Source organism: Cicer arietinum, chromosome 6 (assembly GCF_000331145.2).
Source record: "Cicer arietinum cultivar CDC Frontier isolate Library 1 chromosome 6, Cicar.CDCFrontier_v2.0, whole genome shotgun sequence".
In the NCBI taxonomy this organism is placed as follows: Eukaryota; Viridiplantae; Streptophyta; class Magnoliopsida; order Fabales; family Fabaceae; genus Cicer; species Cicer arietinum.
This window is the reverse complement of record NC_021165.2, coordinates 60,537,220-60,555,112: the sequence shown is the minus strand read 5'-3', so window position 1 is coordinate 60,555,112 and position 17,893 is coordinate 60,537,220. Positions and strand designations below refer to the sequence as shown.

At 33.0% G+C, this 17,893-nt stretch overlaps 1 protein-coding gene across 3 annotated transcripts; it reads left to right on the top strand.

The window, feature by feature from the left end:
* The first annotated feature begins 4,808 nt into the window (after positions 1-4,808).
* Positions 4,809-12,128, top strand: LOC101503493 (protein RRP6-like 3). Of its 3 annotated transcripts, none has more exons than XM_004515038.4 (12): positions 4,809-5,157; positions 5,755-5,990; positions 6,097-6,195; positions 6,504-6,587; positions 6,740-6,826; positions 7,470-7,590; positions 7,959-8,140; positions 8,222-8,266; positions 9,048-9,550; positions 9,636-10,110; positions 10,415-10,977; positions 11,466-12,128. In XM_004515038.4, exons 1-12 carry the CDS (start codon positions 4,938-4,940, stop codon positions 11,533-11,535), a joined length of 2,685 nt encoding a protein of 894 aa, XP_004515095.1. In that variant the 5' UTR covers positions 4,809-4,937; the 3' UTR covers positions 11,536-12,128. The 3 variants fall into 3 exon arrangements, with proteins under 3 accessions (XP_004515095.1, XP_012575641.1, XP_012575642.1); XM_012720187.3 differs by having other exon boundaries at positions 11,438-12,128; XM_012720188.3 differs by lacking the exon at positions 4,809-5,157 and having other exon boundaries at positions 5,851-5,990; positions 6,097-6,199.
* Positions 12,129-17,893: the final 5,765 nt, after the last annotated feature.

Sequence of the window (17,893 nt, the reverse complement as noted above, 5' to 3'; positions counted from 1 at the left end):
ATAACTCAAAAGTGAGTTTTTTTCTAAACTTCTCGAGAACTTGAATACAAGTTTTCCGGTACACAACATACACTCTGGAAAACTTTATTCAAGTTTCTCGGTATAGAAACTATCTTCCAGAGAACTTTTTTCAACCTCTTCGGTACAAAAGCCTCTTCCGGAATTTTTTTTTGAACTTCTCAAGTACAGAGGCTTCTTCCGAAAATCTTTTTTGAACATCTCCGGTACAGAAGCCACTTCCGGAAAACTTGAGGTGTAACATTTCTCGTAGTTACCGGAGAACTTGAACCTCAAGTTCCCCAGAAGTTATATTAATTTTTTATTTTTTCTTTTATTTATTTTAATTAATTATAATTTTATAACTAATTGTGATATATTTCTTTTTATTTTTTAATTTTTTAGTGGGCGCACGAGGAAGAGACGACAAAATCATACGAATTACATGTGACACTGATACTTCTACTTCATGCGCGATGAATCCTCCAGAGAGGATTCAATCGATAGCTTCAAGGAGAAGAAGACAAATGATAATTGAAGACGATGATGAGTGAGATCATGATCATGGATTATCCCATATGTGACTATCTATCAGCAAGAGGAGCCTCTTATAGTGCTGAGGAGGAGAAGGTACATTAGTAGGTGGATGTACATGGGCAATAGGAGGCTGCACCTGCTCATGAGGGAGAGCATATGGATGAGGGGCACGATGGAGTTGAGGGACCTAGTGAGCTCACACGATATCCTAGAGGACCTTATGATTTGTCCATCCTTACACGATACCGTCATCATGTTTTAGCTGGACTATGGTTTGGTGAGATATGTTAAATTAATTATTATTTATAGTGCATTAAAAATATTTAAATTAATTATTATTTTTTTGTCTATATTTAATTTTAATATCATATATTTTCTTTGTATACACCATTGCTGAAAATTGTGGCGCATGGAATGAAAATGCAACAATTTACCTCGTCGGTACTCCAATGACCCATAGAGAATTGGGTGAATTTGTCACGATTGAACCCATTACAACAGGGTAGTTTGAAGATGATCGACAACAACCTGATTTCTGCGTTTGTGGGAAGATGACATTCTGAGACATCGTCATTTCACATGTAATTTGGTGAAATGGCAATTACTTTGGCTGATATTGTCAATCTTCTGGAATTGCCTATTAGGGGTGAGTTCTATAGTCCACCCGATGTAGATAGAGTAATGACATGTAATCTTGCCATGACTTTATTAGGAGTGATCACAGAAGAGATCTGGGAGAAAACCAAAAAGACTAGAGACGCGCACTATAGATTGGATTGGTTGAAAGAGGTCTTCGGAAGATATTGTGCAGTAGAGAGATTTGATTGTGCTGCTATGGCGTATCTGTTGAATTTAGTAGGGAGTACTATTTTTGCCGATTAGAGTCATACTCTAGTTGATACGAAATACCTTCCTTTATTCAAACGTTTAGACGGTACAGATAAATACGCATGGGATACTGCTGCACTCGTAGTCTTTTATGACTACCTCTTAGATGTTTGTTGTTATGACACCAAACAACTTGGTGGATATATGACACTGCTACAAATGTCATTTATTTATTTAATTTTAATTATTAAATATTATGTTAATTATCATTAATATATTTATTTTTATTTGCAACAGTGTTGGATTTACAAATATATTTATTTTTATTTGCAACAGTGTTGGATTTACAAATATTTTTCAAATATTTGTAATAGAGGTTACCAGAGTGCTGACGTGGAATGTTTTGTCCGAATGAATATATGGTGCTACAAACAAGGAAAACACAAGGTCAATGAATACAGACGTACCATTGACGCATTGAAACATGCAGATGTTATATGGAGACCATGGGAGAATCATAGGGGTGTCATTCTCTTTGATGATATCATGTTTTATACTGGTCACCTCCGATTATACAGCACTGTAGTGAAATATCTGGCCAAACGTGACAAAAATAATATTATATGTTGTCGCTATCACATAACTGATATCAGGTATGGACAACCATTTATCCATGGGTTGAAGACCTAAGCCAGATATCTTCAATGAATCTCTTACTTCTCTAATGCGTCTTGGGAACAATCTATCATATGGAGTTACATGAGAAGCAATCTCCTGGTCCAAACTATTGCGGACCAAAGACCAATATTCTTCACCGTGTCCAAGTAATAATGCAATAGCACGAAAACCACAATTTCCATCCGCTGCCACGTCAAATATGTTATCAATGTATGGCTGAATAGCATCAGGAAATTGTCTCCAGAACAAATGCTTTGAAGATTGAGATGATTGAGAGGGTTGTTTCTTTGATTGGGATGACTAAGAGGGTTGTTTCTTTGACTGAGATGGTTGGGAACCAAGATCTTCACAATATATTGCATTAAGATGCTCAAAATAAAAAAAGGTCTCGATATACATCATATTCATCTGGCTTCTTACCCTTACTCTTCTTCGCTCGTCCTTTGATTTTGACTTTTTCAGGTGGACACATTGAACTTGTAGTTGGAAAAGAAAGTTCACGCACATTACTCTTCAACACTCGTTTTCCTATAACATCAAGTGGTCGAAAGCGTTTCCATAAGACATTCATCTCAATAGACATATCTAACTCTGATCCATTTTCTGTGTCTTGGGTGAGTTCACATTCCATACTTACTTTTTTCCATTGAATATGCACATAATCTAGAGGAATTGGTTCACCACATACATATTTGTTAGTACTTACCCACTCAGCTTTCTCGTATTCTTCAACAATACGTTTTTGAGCTTCTCTTGATACAAATACATTCAATCTATGATAAAATGAATTTTCGTGTTCATGCTCTTCATCATAGAAACTTTTCTAAAACGAGGCCCTGATTTTTTTATGTTGCAACCTTATCATGTTGTTCATAGTCTCCCAATATTTACACATATCACCCATGTTGTTTTCCAACAGTAACTTCAATTTCCAGTGAGCTTACTCAACCATATCATTACATATAAATTGTCACCATTGAGCAATTCAACAATATATAATAAAATTACAAAATCAAAGTTTTAGAGTCACATTACATACCTGTTAGTCGTTGTGTTCCCCAAATGCATGACATTACAACCAAGTTTCTTTCACATAATCAACAAACACTTTATTATCGACACATGATTGCTCAAACATGTGCAAGCGCATCATATACTCTTTTTCATCACTGCAATACATAATGTCTTTCCACATATTCAATACCGACTCTTTTCTATCCTTTAAGACATATTGCTTGCATTTTGCTCCAACATTTTTGTCGATATTAAATCGACAAAACAAATTAACATCATGTGAAAATACAATACCAACTGCATTCATTAACGCAAGATCTCTGTTTGTCACAATTACTTGAGGAAATTTGTTTTGTGTAACAAACAGATCTCTCAACCTCTCTAATTCCCAACAAAAGTTTTCTTCCTGCTCACATTCCAAATAAGCAAATCCAACTACAAATGTCTTCTATATTGATATCATACCAATAATTTCAAGTAATGGTATTCTATATTTATTGGTTTTGTAGGTATTGTCCATAATCAAAACAATCGGAAACAAATTCAACAACTTCACTGAATCTGGATGCGTCCAAAAAATATCTCTCATAACATCAGAGTCTTCACGCTTTCTATTCCAACACACATATTTTGCATCTTCAATTAACTTGAATAAATGTTGCATATCTGTTATATTACCTCTCACGTGCAATTGAATCATACTCCTCTGTTTATATATTTGTGAGATCTTAGTAACATTGTTTTTATCTCGGTCTTGCAATGAGAGTAATATGTGTCTCGATGCAACATTATATTTTGTTAAGTCATGAACATGCTTTTTTTCTTCTTCATCTAAGCATCCAACAAATGCATGCCCCTCCAAAGTATCAGGTAATTCATGGTTGTGAACTCCACAAATTACTTTAATTGTCCATCATGAACCACCTTTTAATGGTTTTATCTAAGCTTGAAAGGACAATCACACTTTTTGTTGAACTAGCAGCACACTTGTATTTCCCTCCTAAGTCACAACCTAATATTAATTTATTTTTCTTTCTTTTTCTCTCCTATCTCTATATCTGATCTTCTGATAACAATAACTTTATTTTTTAAACCAATTTCTTTAGCCTAATTCACAACAGCGTCTCTTGTATGAAATATCTGAAATAAAATAAATTATAATTAATCACGATAATATGTTTTTACAATATTAATATTAATTATAATTATTCATATCTGATCTGTGTCAAAAATATTTGTAGTATCGACGCATGTGTTTATTCAATAATAGTAGCGGTTTATCCATATCTGTTAACATTTTAAAAAATTAATAAAATTCAAAAAACTTAAATTTTTTTTTAAAAAAATAGGTGTGTACCGGAAAACTTGTAAAATAAGTTTTTCGGAACCAGCTTCTGTATCAGAGAACTTGTGAATGTAGTTTTCCGGTACACATTTTTTCTTTTCTGTACCTGAAATCTTTGTTTAAAGTTTTATGGTATTAATCTTCTGTACCGAAAACTTAATTTTATTTTTTTTCCGGAAACATGCTATATACCAGAAATCTTCAAAAAAGTTTGCCGGAAGTTATGAAAAACTTGCACCTACCGGAAAGCTTTTCTCCGACTCTGAAAATGATGAAATGGTGAAAAAGGGTTTGCTCTAAACTTTGTAAAATAGTAAAAAAAAATTGAGGGTAATTTTGACATTTTGAAAAATTTATGGGGTATAGGTCAAAGTAAGGAGGTACCAGGGATTTTTCATGAAATTGCCACGTAAGCCCAACAAAGCACCAGCTTAAATTATTACGTCGCCACTATTAACGGTAGCAACCACCGCCTCCACCGTTCCCTCTGCACACAAAATCCAAACTCACTCAACTCCTCAAACCAGCGAAGAAGAAAATGAACAAAGAACAAAAGACGCGCGTGGCATTCACGATCGCCACTATAGGAGCTGCCTTAATCTCCATCTTCTTCACCGTACGCCGTAGGCGGAAGCAGCAAGAGTCTCCTTCGAGTTCGTGCTACTCACATTCCGAACCGAAGCCACAATGGACGTTTAAGCGAGTATTAGCGGATAATTCCTATGCGCCGTTTAAGCATTTGAGCTGCAACGCCTCCGGTAGTAATGATACGCTTTATTTTCCGAACTCGAAGGAAAATGAATCGCTGAAAATTTACGTGTTTAATCATGAATCTAAGTTGAAGTAATGTCGTAGTTCTTGTTTTCGTGTTTTCGTTTGCTTCCGATTATTTGAAGACCTTTTTATTGTTGACATTTTTGCTTAAGGTTAGGGAAATGAAAAATGAAGTAGTTTAATTCATTTTAGCTTAGTTATCAATGAAAAGACGGGGAATTTCACGATTTTTTCTCGAAAATTTGATATAGCTATATTGATTGAGTTTTAAACTTTGTAGGACCGACACCTCTGATTAAATTAATCCGGTGTCCGCAACACCTCAATTACACTGAATTAATTCATCTTCTTAGATTATTATTCGTGTCCACATGTCAATCTCGTGTCGGTATCTGTGCTTCATAGGTTTTAAATTTTAGGTGACGAGATTTAGTTGACAATTGGTATCGACTATTGAAAATTAGAACTAGAAATGAATTGTTTATATTTCTTTTGGATTCTTCATGATCAACTACATTGAGTTATGTATGCAAGATTGTAAACTGTAATGATCAAGCTGAGTCTAGTGTTTCTTTTTACAGAGAATGGTTCAAATTTGCATCCATTTGAGGCAGAGATTACGGCATTGTTAAGGAATGATCAACCTGAAATTGAACTTAGTGCTGAGAAATTAGAATTGAAAGATTCATATGTTTGGGTTGAAACTGAGATGCAGTTAAAGGAACTGGTCAATGTATTGAGCAAGGAAAGGGTCTTTGCTGTGGACACAGAACAACATAGCTTACACTCTTTTCTAGGCTTTACAGCATTAGTTCAGGTAATTTCACGCTATCCCCTAAATTTCTATGTTTGCATTATGCCAATAACTGAATTTTTGATAAACTTATTGATGATATACATGTCTTTTTTATGTTGTCAAACAGATTTCTACACAACAGGAAGACTATTTGATTGACACTATTGCCCTGCATGATTCGATGGAAATTCTTCGCCCAGTTTTTGCTAACCCTTCAATTTGTAAAGTATGTAAGTTATCAGTGTCATGTTTCTCTTGGGACAGGGAAGGGGAGGGGGGTGATGGTTCCAATTTCAATAAGTTGCTCCTTTTAAGCCTAATTTCTTTTATGATATATAAAGTTAGAATAATTCATGTTTTTTTTTAAAGTTAGAATATTTCAGTTTTTTTTATATATATCTAGACTACACCACATATTTGGGATTAAATTAAAGCATAACATTTATCATAGATATTTTAATTATTTATTAGTCTATTTTTTGTTATCCAAGTTTTTTTGCTTCAGTTTTCTTTTCAATGAAAATTTGTGGATAGGTGTTCCATGGGGCTGACAATGATGTTCTCTGGCTACAGCGGGATTTCCATATATACATTGTTAATCTATTTGATACTTCAAAGGTAAGCTATTCATTTGCTATCATGTTGCCTGTAACAGATGCCATTTACGTTGTACCATACTAAATTTATCCTCATACATGATAATGAGTGGAGGACTCTTCCTTTTATCATTGACTTACAACTTCTTTTTTATCTGTGTTCATGTTCTTCAGGCATGTGAGGTGCTATCAAAACCACAGAAATCACTTGCTTATTTGCTAGAAACTTACTGTGGTGTGATAACAAATAAATTATTACAGGTTTGACCCGATCATGCTTCATTTCCTGCATTGAAAGAATTCATTGGTTGTCATCAACAATGTTTTAGTGGTAGCTCTTAAGCATTTAATAATTACTATGTAATATGGATAGATTAAGAAAAATGTAATGCCTAAGCTATTCATTTATTCATGTAATAAATAGAAATTTTCAACCTAGAATCCATTTGTGCCTAAAAATCAATTATTAAGCACTAGCATCCTATGTTTTCCCCAAAGAATGATAGACTTCTTAAATGCCGTATCTAGAATGTGAAAATTTATAAACTCACTTTTACAAAGTTTTTGTAAGTTTTTTTTTAATTATTGTTTCATATGTTTATTCAAATAAACCTAAATCATATTTCTCTTATGTACACGGACTTGCCAATTTTAACTTGTAAAGGAATTCCATCCCTAGCAGTTGACTTAAGTTTATTGAACTGATAGAGGCAAACGTTAGAAGTATTAAAAAAAGAGACTATACTTGAACGATCATATTATACTATTTATTGAACTGAAGAGGGAAATGCTAGATATAATAATAAGAACAACAAAAACAATGAAGACAATGTTTATTCTGGGTTTGTAATATCTTTTCACTTAATGACTATATTTGATGTGTCTTTTATATGCTTGATTGTAGCGTGAAGACTGGAGACAACGCCCTCTCTCAGCAGAAATGGTACTTTATGCACGGACAGATGCACACTATCTATTGTATATTGCCAAGTGTCTGCTCCTTGAACTCAAACAGCTAGACAATGGTATTCCTTCTTGACTGATATTGTGATGAAAGAGAGCAAAAAATAGAAACTAGACATTTCTCTAATAAATATTAAGCATTTTCTTAAGTAGAGTGAAACTTTGAATATCTACCGTGTCAAGCATTCTTTCTCCTCCTTTATATCTTCCCCATGCCCCAAAAAAAATTGGCAATGGAAATAAGCGGATTTTTTCATACATGAATGTGCAACATCTGCAACCCATAATTACTGTTTATTCCTAAGCACTTTGTTGTTTTGACAGGATAACTTTGATGAACTAACTGAAGCAATGAGCTTTTATAACAACTCATTAGGATTCTTCTTTGTTAATATGTTGGATCAAAATTCTGAATTTATTATTCTGTCAGAAAACTCTTGTTCCGATGACAAATTCCATTTTGTTCTCGAGGCTAGTCGACGTTCAAACATGATTTGCTTACAACTTTTCACAAAGGAGATTGAAGCTTCGCCTGGAGAATCTGCTGCATTATCGTTATTTTCACGTCATCAGAGCAATCAAGGTTTTCCTTCAGTTTCCAATGAAACCCAGGTTTTCTTCTTTAGTATGGATTTGAAGTAGTTTGAGTTGTCTAGCTGGATATATTGTTCTAACGCAAGGCTCTTATTACAGTTTCTGTATACCGTCAGGCAGCTGTGCACATGGAGAGATTTGATGGTCAGTTATGTATAAAGGCTCCTTAAGTTTAGCTACCATTAAAGAACAGTTTTGTTACTAAAACTATGTCTTTTTCCACGTCTGAGTTTAAGATCACTTTAACATGTTAGTTTGCAAAATATGAGATGGAACTGGAATTTACTCTCCATGTTCATATTCAATAAATAGATCTTAACATGCGTATTGAAACTAACGTAACATATTTGCTGGTGGTTTACACAAAAAAATAAACATTTGGGAAATAAAACCTTGGCGTAATACTGGTCTGAAATAAATAAAAGGAAAAAAGGTAATCAAGTATATTGAAGATTGCTTTGATATCTTGAAATTTATTCCAATTGAAATTATTTGACATTCGCTCAGTAACTAATTGGTGATAATCCCTCAAGTTGATAGTAATAGTAATATTTTTTTGTTGAAATATCTTGTCATTATTAGAACTATTCCTCTTCTTTCCGTTTTATTTTATTTCTTTATATCACTTCTAAATTTAAGAAGTAATTGTACTTTCTCCTATAAAAGGAGCCCCTCTTTGTCAGAATAATACACAACAATTATCAATAATATTTCTCATATTTATCTTAAATTTTGTTTGAGTTCTGACATAATTTATCTTCGAATTAATATACAAAATTTTTGATAATGAACTAAATTCGTAAATTAAGATTCTGTTTCTTGGCTTAGAAATTTTGTGTGGTGTTGATCATATTCTATTCGATGTCAGAAAATTATATTTTTAGTTTCATGAGCTGATTATTCTGTGGCATGTTCAACCTTTCAGGCTCGTATTCATGATGAGAGCTTAAAATATGTACTGCCAGACCAGGCAATTGTTGCTTTGGCAAGTCGGCCTCTTGCAAGTCACGCTGAAATATTCAACACCATAGTTCAGATTGATATGAATGCAGAAATAGGTCTGAGCTCTCGCATCCCTTCCCCATCTGCTGTCGTGGACAGTCACCTGAGTGATATCCATCATCTACTTGCAAATGAATTGGTTAACCATGGTGATATTTATTCAGTGATTCTTCAGAAGTGTCTAGGTCAAAATGGAAGTTGTAAACTTAACATATTTAATTATGCTTTGTTGGTTAACATTAATCCGAGACCTGCTTTATCTTATAAACACTCAAGCCTAAAAAATCCTAAACAACATTCCCGTAAGGCTTCTCGAAATTTGTTCGTTAAAAAATTCTCATGCAAATCTCCTGTTTATCACAATTGCCGGATATTTGCTAATGACGGGAGGCTGCTTTGTTATTGTGATCGAAAGAAGCTTGAATGGTTTGTTCACTTTCGCTTGCTTTTGTTCCATTTATAAAATAACCAAAAGGTGTTGCTTCTACATGATAAATGTTCAAATCTCCAGGTACATTAGTCGGGATCTTGCAAAACTTATTGAAGAGGAACCCCCAGCTATAATGCTTCTTTTTGAACCCAAAGGTCGCCCAGAGGATGAAGGCAATGATTTTTATATCCAGAGTAAGAAAAATATATGTGTTGGATGTGGTGAAGGAAGTCACTACTTACGATATCGAATCATCCCATCATGTTACAGAATACATTTCCCTGAGCATCTGAAAAGCCACCGCTCTCATGATATTGTCCTACTTTGTGTGGATTGCCATGAAGTTGCCCATGTTGCTGCAGAGAAGTACAAGAGAAAACTAGCTTCTGAATTTGTGATTCCTCTTTATGTTCGTAAGGTAATCCACCCGGGGCAAGAGACTGAAAATCCGAATGATGAGGGAGGTGTATCTCCGTTACAATTACGAACAGCTGCTATGGCTCTTCTACGTCACGGGCCAAGAATGCCTCTTGATCGCCGTGAAGAACTGACTGAGGTTAGATCTTATATCTGTCTGTTATTGGTTGCTATGACACAGCTATTGTAGAGCTCCAGGTGATAATAGTGAATAGTCAACTTTATAGTTTGAATGGATATTGTGGTTATATAGCTAAGTGGAATATTTGTTAACTATAACCTTTTGAAGATCGATTGGATGCATTAATTAAATTTTAAATATTAAAATATGGATTCTAAATTGCACTTCTATAGTGATAGTCATTGTTCATTATTGTTATTGAAAAAAAATCTTCACCAACTGCAGGATCTTCTATTTATTAAGTTAATTTTTTTTTATATAGACTGTAAAGAGATATTATGGAGGAAGGGAGATATCTGAGGAAGATCTAGAAAGAGCTTTGCAAGTTGGCATGAGTCCTCATGAGAGAAGAAAATTTGAGAAGAAGAGAGGGATATCATTTAAACATTCCATGGAAAATGCTGCTGCAATGCCAAAAAGGGAGAATCATGCTGATTCTGCACCTAGTAGAATGAGTAATGGGGACCCTTTGAATTTTGATACTCTTGATGGTTCCTATGCAAATGCAGAAACAACTGGAGATAATAGAGAAGATAGTTTTGGAAAACCGTCTTTGGCTTCTGATCTTGCAGTTGATGGAGCTACTTCAAATGGAAACACCATCCTAGTTACAACTACAGATTATGATGAAGATTCAACACAAGCAAAACATAATTCGAAACTATCACTCTTGGGACATGGTCCACATGGGAAACAAGTTGTAGATCATTTACTGAAGGAGTATGGTGAAGATGGCATTCGAGAGTTCTGTCAAAGATGGAGACAAGTATTTGTGGATGCTTTAAAACCACGTTTTCTTCCTGCTGGATGGGATGTAAAACACAGGTATGCTATAAAATAATTTTCTAGTTTCTACTACAAATGGCCATCCTTGCATCATTAACTTTGCCTAATTATGTCAAAAAAATTAACTTTGCTTAATAAGCAACTATTTCATATCATTTATTTATCTTTTTTATAAGGCATATTTCTGTAGGTAACAAGTATATGAATATGCAATATACATTTTTTAACAATTAAAAGACTGGAACGATAAAGTCACATTCAAATCATTATTATTGCAGAAGATTATACTAACATTAGGTTCATACATAAGATTGCAAATATAGTTCATATAAATAATATCCGGTAGTTATTCACTGGCCAGTCTCTAAAGTAATTGATAGATATTACTTGACATTGTAGTTGAAATTGGTAAACATATTTCTAAGTTAACCTTTCAGAAAAAGAAAAAATAATTATAATACTACTATGCATAGCAACTGAATTATGTCCTTTCTTCAAGGATTTGATTTTGGAAAGTATTTTGCCAGTGGAAGAAGGGACTTCGGTGACTTCAGTATATACAATCGTGACAAAAAGCAGCTTCTACAGAATGAATGAGTAACGCGCTTATTTTGGTACATGGATGCTATCAAAATTTCAGTGTGATACTCCACCTCCTCTCGTTATTTACATGTACTTTTGGAAAACAAATTACTGTGACATTCCATAAACCGATGTTTCGTTGTTTTTTTTTTTTTTTTGACAATTCCATCCACAATTTTGTTTGTTTTACTATCCTTGATTATTTTTTAGTATCTGGTTTTTTAGTAGCTTCTAACAACATTTTTGCTCAGAACTTTGTTTTCTGTTTGGGTATTAAACTTGCTTAAGATGCATCACTTGCTTGGGTAATTTTGAAGCTGGATTCTAAAGTGGTGGTTGATATGGTGAATTCTAGAAGAACCAATATTCGTTTCGTTCAACCTTTTCTTGATGAGATTATTTCCCTTCTCTAGCTGTGAGATTGGAGGTTCACCATCGTCCTCATTTATTGTAAAGCCAACAAATATGCGATTTTCTTGTTAATAAGGAAGGAACACTTTACCCCCTTGATTGGAGTCATTGTAGGTTCTGTTTTTTCTTTGTTTGATTTATTGTTACCCCATGATATTAGATGTGTTTATACCTCTTTGGATTTTGTTTTCTCTTTGCTTGATGTGTTGTTACTTCATGATGTTAGAGGTGTTTGTACCTATTTGAATTTTGATTTTCGTTTGCTTGATTTGTTGTTACTTCTTGATGCCAGAGGTGTTTGTACCTCTGTTTCGTAACTAAAAAAGAAAACAAACATTTTTGCCCTTCAAATATTCAAGCATAAAAATGCAGGCATTCTTGTGAAATTATTATTTTTTTAGTAAAAAAAATGACATATTCATTCATTCATTCAAATCGATAAAATACATTGAAATTATACAAATTTAAAGTCGTAAAAACTAAAAAGGGTGAATTGCGAACAAATGCATTATCCAAGTTAACAGTATAAAACAACAATTTAGTAGAAGATATTCATATGTTTACAAATATAATAAAATTTAAGTGTTTAGAATATTTATCTTTTTGAACATGTAGTGTTGATGACATCAAAGTCATATTGAAATTTGTAATGTATCATAGCTACTATGTCAATTTGAACCAAATAAATACTATACTAAGATCGAAATATCAAAAAATATTGCACTAAGACAGAAAAAGTAAAAAAGCGTCACACTGATAAAATTACAAACATACGAAAGAAGACAATTAAATATTTGAGAAAGCTACTTATTTAGAGAAAACGATAGGAAAAAAATTACATGGAAGAGTGATTTTAGACTAAATGATTCTCTTAAATCACCATTCTCTATTGGTTGAAGAAGAAATCCAAGGATTTTGTGAACTTATAAAAGTGACACTGTCTCACAATATAACAATAGCTTTGAAACTCTTTATGTTCTATCTACCTATGATGGCTTCTTGTTGGAATATAGAGTATGTTAATGTGTGATTTTAAAAATTGTTGAAGTTCCACATTGGATAGTTAACATATGTGGATTAGCTTCCATCACTATATAGAGTGTCATTTTCTAACTTTCTTTCTCTTCTGCTTGATGCATTTTCAAGCTACTCCTCCCATTTCTTTTTGTCCCTCTGATATTTTATAGTGAGTTGTTTTCTTTTGAGGACTTCGTGGTTGGTGTGTGAGCTGTTTTATCCTGTGAACTTTGTGGTTGGTAGTTTGTCTTGCACAATTTAGACAGTGCCGCAAAACGTCTTAAAGAGAGCGATCTAGTCTGCAACTCAATCTAGTAATATCTTTGGTGACATAAATTTATTTTGAAACAGTTTTTGGAAATTCAAAAATAACAATTTTAAGACGTTTCATAGTGATAGAGGAGCCAAGTATGATTCTAGTTTATTTAATGTGTTTTATAAATTGCATAGAATTATATATGAAACAGTTGCACCATATTTATATCAAATGAATGGTAAAGTTGAAAGAAAGAATAGAATTTTTACTAAACTAGTTGTTGCTAGTATGCTTAACTCTGGTGCTGCATCTCATTGGTGGAGGAAAATTATATTGATTGTTTGCTATGTTTTACATAGAGTTCCTAAATCTAAAAACAAAACATTTCTTTGTGAGATTTTGAAGAAAGACAATTGATCTTGTCTTATTTTCGAACTTGAGGTTGTTTGGCTTATGACATAATCTTCAATCCTAAACGAGTTAAACTCGCCAATAGAGCCTATGAATGTATATTCATTGGGTTTGCAATAAACATCAAAGCATATAGGTTATATGACTTAAATGTGAAAATGATCATAGAGTCAAATGATGTCGACTTCTATGAAAATAGATTCCCTTTCAAATCGAGAAATAGTGGGGCAGCGAGCCAAGTCACGTTCCTATGACGAGGAACACTGAAAGCAATAAACAAGGCGAAACAAAATCTCAAAGAAGTAATAGAGTCATAGTTGCTTTAGAATATGATTCTGCAGATCTTCAAGAAGCTTTTGTCATCATTGGATGCAAATTTATGACAAGAAGCTATAAACCATGAAATGGATTCTCTAGAGTCTAACAGGACATGAGATTTTGTAGACTTGTCTCCTGGCCCAAACCAATAGGTTGTAAATGGATTTTGAAAAAGAAACTAAAACCCGACAGAATTGTTGATAAATACAAGGCTCGGCTTGTAGCCAAAGATTTTAGACAAAGAGAAAATATAGATTTCTTCGACACTTTTCACCAGTTTGAAGGTTTTGTGATTCATGGACAAGAAAACAAGGTCTGTAAGTTATATAAACTTATGTATGATTTTAAACAAGCTCCTAAGCAATGACATGAAAAGTTTGATAACTTGATTATATTGAATGAGTTTAAAGTGAATAAAAGTGACAAATGTACTTATTATAAATCTGAAAATGACATTTGCACTATCACGTGTCTTTATGTAGATGACATACTCATATTTGGTTCAAATAGTCATGTTGTAAATATTATGAAATTGTTGTTGTGTAACAACTTTGATATGAAAGACCTCGGAGAAGCGAATGTAATCTTTGGAATCAAGATTATTAGGTCAGAAAAAAGAATTTTTTGGACTAGTCTCACTATGTTGAAAAAGTCCTAAAGAAATTTATTTGACTGTAAACTTGCTTGCACATCATATGATTCAAGTGTGGAACTTTTCAAGAACATTGGTGAAGGTGTTAGACAAATTAAGTATGCGAATATCAATTTCAGCCCAGGTATGCCATTGACGTACTAAACTCGACATTGCCTATGTCGTGGGGGCTATTGTGTAGGTTTACCACTAGACCTAGTATGGAGCATTGACATGTTATCGAAAGAGTCACGAGATACTTGAAAAGGACCATGAGTCTCAAATTACATGATTAGAGATTTTCTATCGACCTTGAAGGATAAAGTGATGTTGATTGGAACACCTTATCAAATGACTTCAAAGCAACAAGTGACTATATTTTTAGTATAGCCAGTGGTAATGCATCTTGGAAATAAAAGAACATATGATATTAGCTCAGTCCACTATGGAGTCTGAAATGATAGCATTAGCTATTGCTAATGAAGAAGTGAGTTGGTTGAGATACTTGCTAATTGAGATCCCTATTATGAAAAAACTATGTCAGTTGTGTTGATCCACTGTGACAGTATCACAACTATTGCAAAGACTGAGAATCGTTATTACAACGGTAAGAAACGACATATACGTCGTAAACACAACACTGTTAGAGAGTTACTTTCTAAAGAAGCTGATATAATGCCTAAAAGACTAGAGATCCTAAGAGTTAGGTTCAATGGGGGATAACAAGTCGTGAAGTGATATCAGATGAACACATTTTTATATATCGGTGAAGCATGATTCCTAAAGCGATGATAGGATGAGATACTAGAAACTCTTAATGAGATCTATACTCCATGTGGAGTGGAGTACCTAGCTACATGAGTACTCTTGATAGACTCACATATGTGAATGTGGAAGTGGGGCCGCTTCCTATGGAATTTTGAGGCAGAATTTCTAAAATGATCACTATACTGGGATAAACGTGTAGGACCATTAATGCACAAACTTTTGAGAATACACCTTATGTAAAGGTTGTGTATGGGTTTGATGTTAGAGATATAGTTCAAGACTATGATCCACTCTTATTAAATTTGAATCATACTTACTATGCAAATTAAGTTTCAAATCATAAGACACATTTGTTTATGCACAATCTTATAGAAGCGTTTGATGCTACTTTAGAAATTTTATTTATTTAAGTGGGGATCGTTGGAACATATAGTATGTTAGTGTGTGAATTTAAAACCATTAGAAAAATCTCATATATTGAGTAGTTTTGACTCTATAAATAATTAAGTCCCACATTGGATAGTTAACATATGTGGGTTTACTTTCATCACTATATAAAGAGTGTCAAACTCTTGTGAAAAGTTTCTCAACTTTATCTTTTCTCCCTCTTTTGCTCATGCATTTTCGAGCCATTTCTCTCATTTCTTTCTCCCCATTGATATTTTAGAGCGGTTTTATATCGTAGTCCCTTTGATATATTTAGAGCGGTTTTATACCATAGTCCCTTCGATTTTTAGAGCGGTTTTTATGTCGTAGTCTCAACGATTTTTTGAGTGGTCCTAATATCACTATCCTTTTAAAGTGGTTTTTATGTCGTAGTCTCGTCGATTTTTTAGTGGTCCAAATACCACTATCATTTTAAAGCGATTTTTATGTCGTAGTCTCGTTTATTTTTTAGTGGTCCAAATACCACTATCTTTTTAGAGGGGGTTTTATGTCGATTTTAACTGCCATAGTGAGGATTTAATTGTAGAACGGTTTTCTATGGTGCAGTAGAAGTCTGATACAGTTTTTCTGGGCTATTTTATCATGAGGACTTCATTGTTGATAGTTTGCCTTGTACAATTTGAGCAGTGTCGTGAAACGTCTTAAAGAGAGCGACCTAATCAGCGACTCAACTCAATAATATCGGTGGCATAAATTTATTTTGAAACAGTTTTTCGAAATTCAAAAACAACACTTCTCAAACTCTCTCATATATGACAATGTTACAATGTATTTTTTGTTTTGTTTATGGGTGGAGAGGTTAATTTCAAAGAAGATGCCTCCAAAATTCAAAGTTTTTTTGAATTCCAAAATCTATTAGTATAAAACTCCAATTCAGTAGTGAAAAATATAATCTGGTAGGTTTTTTGTGCAATGTGAGTAAATATTAGAAGGTGGATGAACCGTCACTTAATTCATATTCAAATGCAATGTTTAAAAATTCAACTCAAATTTTACAGTCGAACTTGTTCCAACTGAGAACCAATGGTATGAGCCGTTCGAACGAGACATTGAATCGGATGTCACATAATCGGTAAAAACTCATTTGAACTGGGGTTTTTGCAATTTTATTTTTTAAAAAACTAAAAATGATTTAATTTATTTAAAATAATTTAGCTATAAACCATATAATTTGCATTAGATAAATTATCCACTTTCATATATCCTAAATTTGTATTATGTTGATGTTTTTTATGGTTGATGACACTCTCTTTATCTAAGAAAAGAAAAAGGAGTGTATGTAAATATATAATATAATATAAAACTTAAAACAATATTATTTATTTTTACAGTATTCTTATAAATTGTAGTAGACATTTTATTTAGCTTTCAAATTAGATGAATGATCCTTGCTTAAAATACGAGTGTGGCTTCTACATTTGAGCACAAGAAATATTTTTAATTTTAACAATTTAATTTTTAAGAAATTGGGATCCTAATTCAGAATTCGGTTAAGAGGTAAATAAAAATCTAATCAAAAATTATTTGAGTCATAATTCAAACTCAAATTCTTCTGAACAATACGTTCTTTATTGAAGTTCATTAACCATTTGAGTTCAATCATTTGATTAGAACACGAGAAAAATTATTCCAAAGAGTGACATGTGTCCCTTAGAACCAAGTAAGTTGATTATCAAAATTTTAACTTAAAATGATATTTACAACTCAATATTATCACTAGAAACAGTTAATTTGAACAACATATGCAATATATTTCATTAAATTTGTTGTAAATTACTCAGTTGATTTTTTTTAATCAAAACTAGTTTTAGACATTTTTAATGGTTTTCAAATGGTATAAATAACATCTTATCAAGACTTGATATTTCTTTAGGATTTCCAACATATGTGGAATCAACTAAAAAATTAATTAATTTAAGTTTTTATTGAATTTATAGAAATTTGTCATGAAACTTTTAGAACTTTTTTAATAAAAACCGAGTCATAGAGTTCAATTAGTGACCCTCCTATCCGATTAGTAAATGACCTCCGATGTTTAATTAACAGAATTAGTGTCTTATGTGCAATGATAATATGATTTCCCTTACACCATGGTGCTGAAATAAGATTTCAAG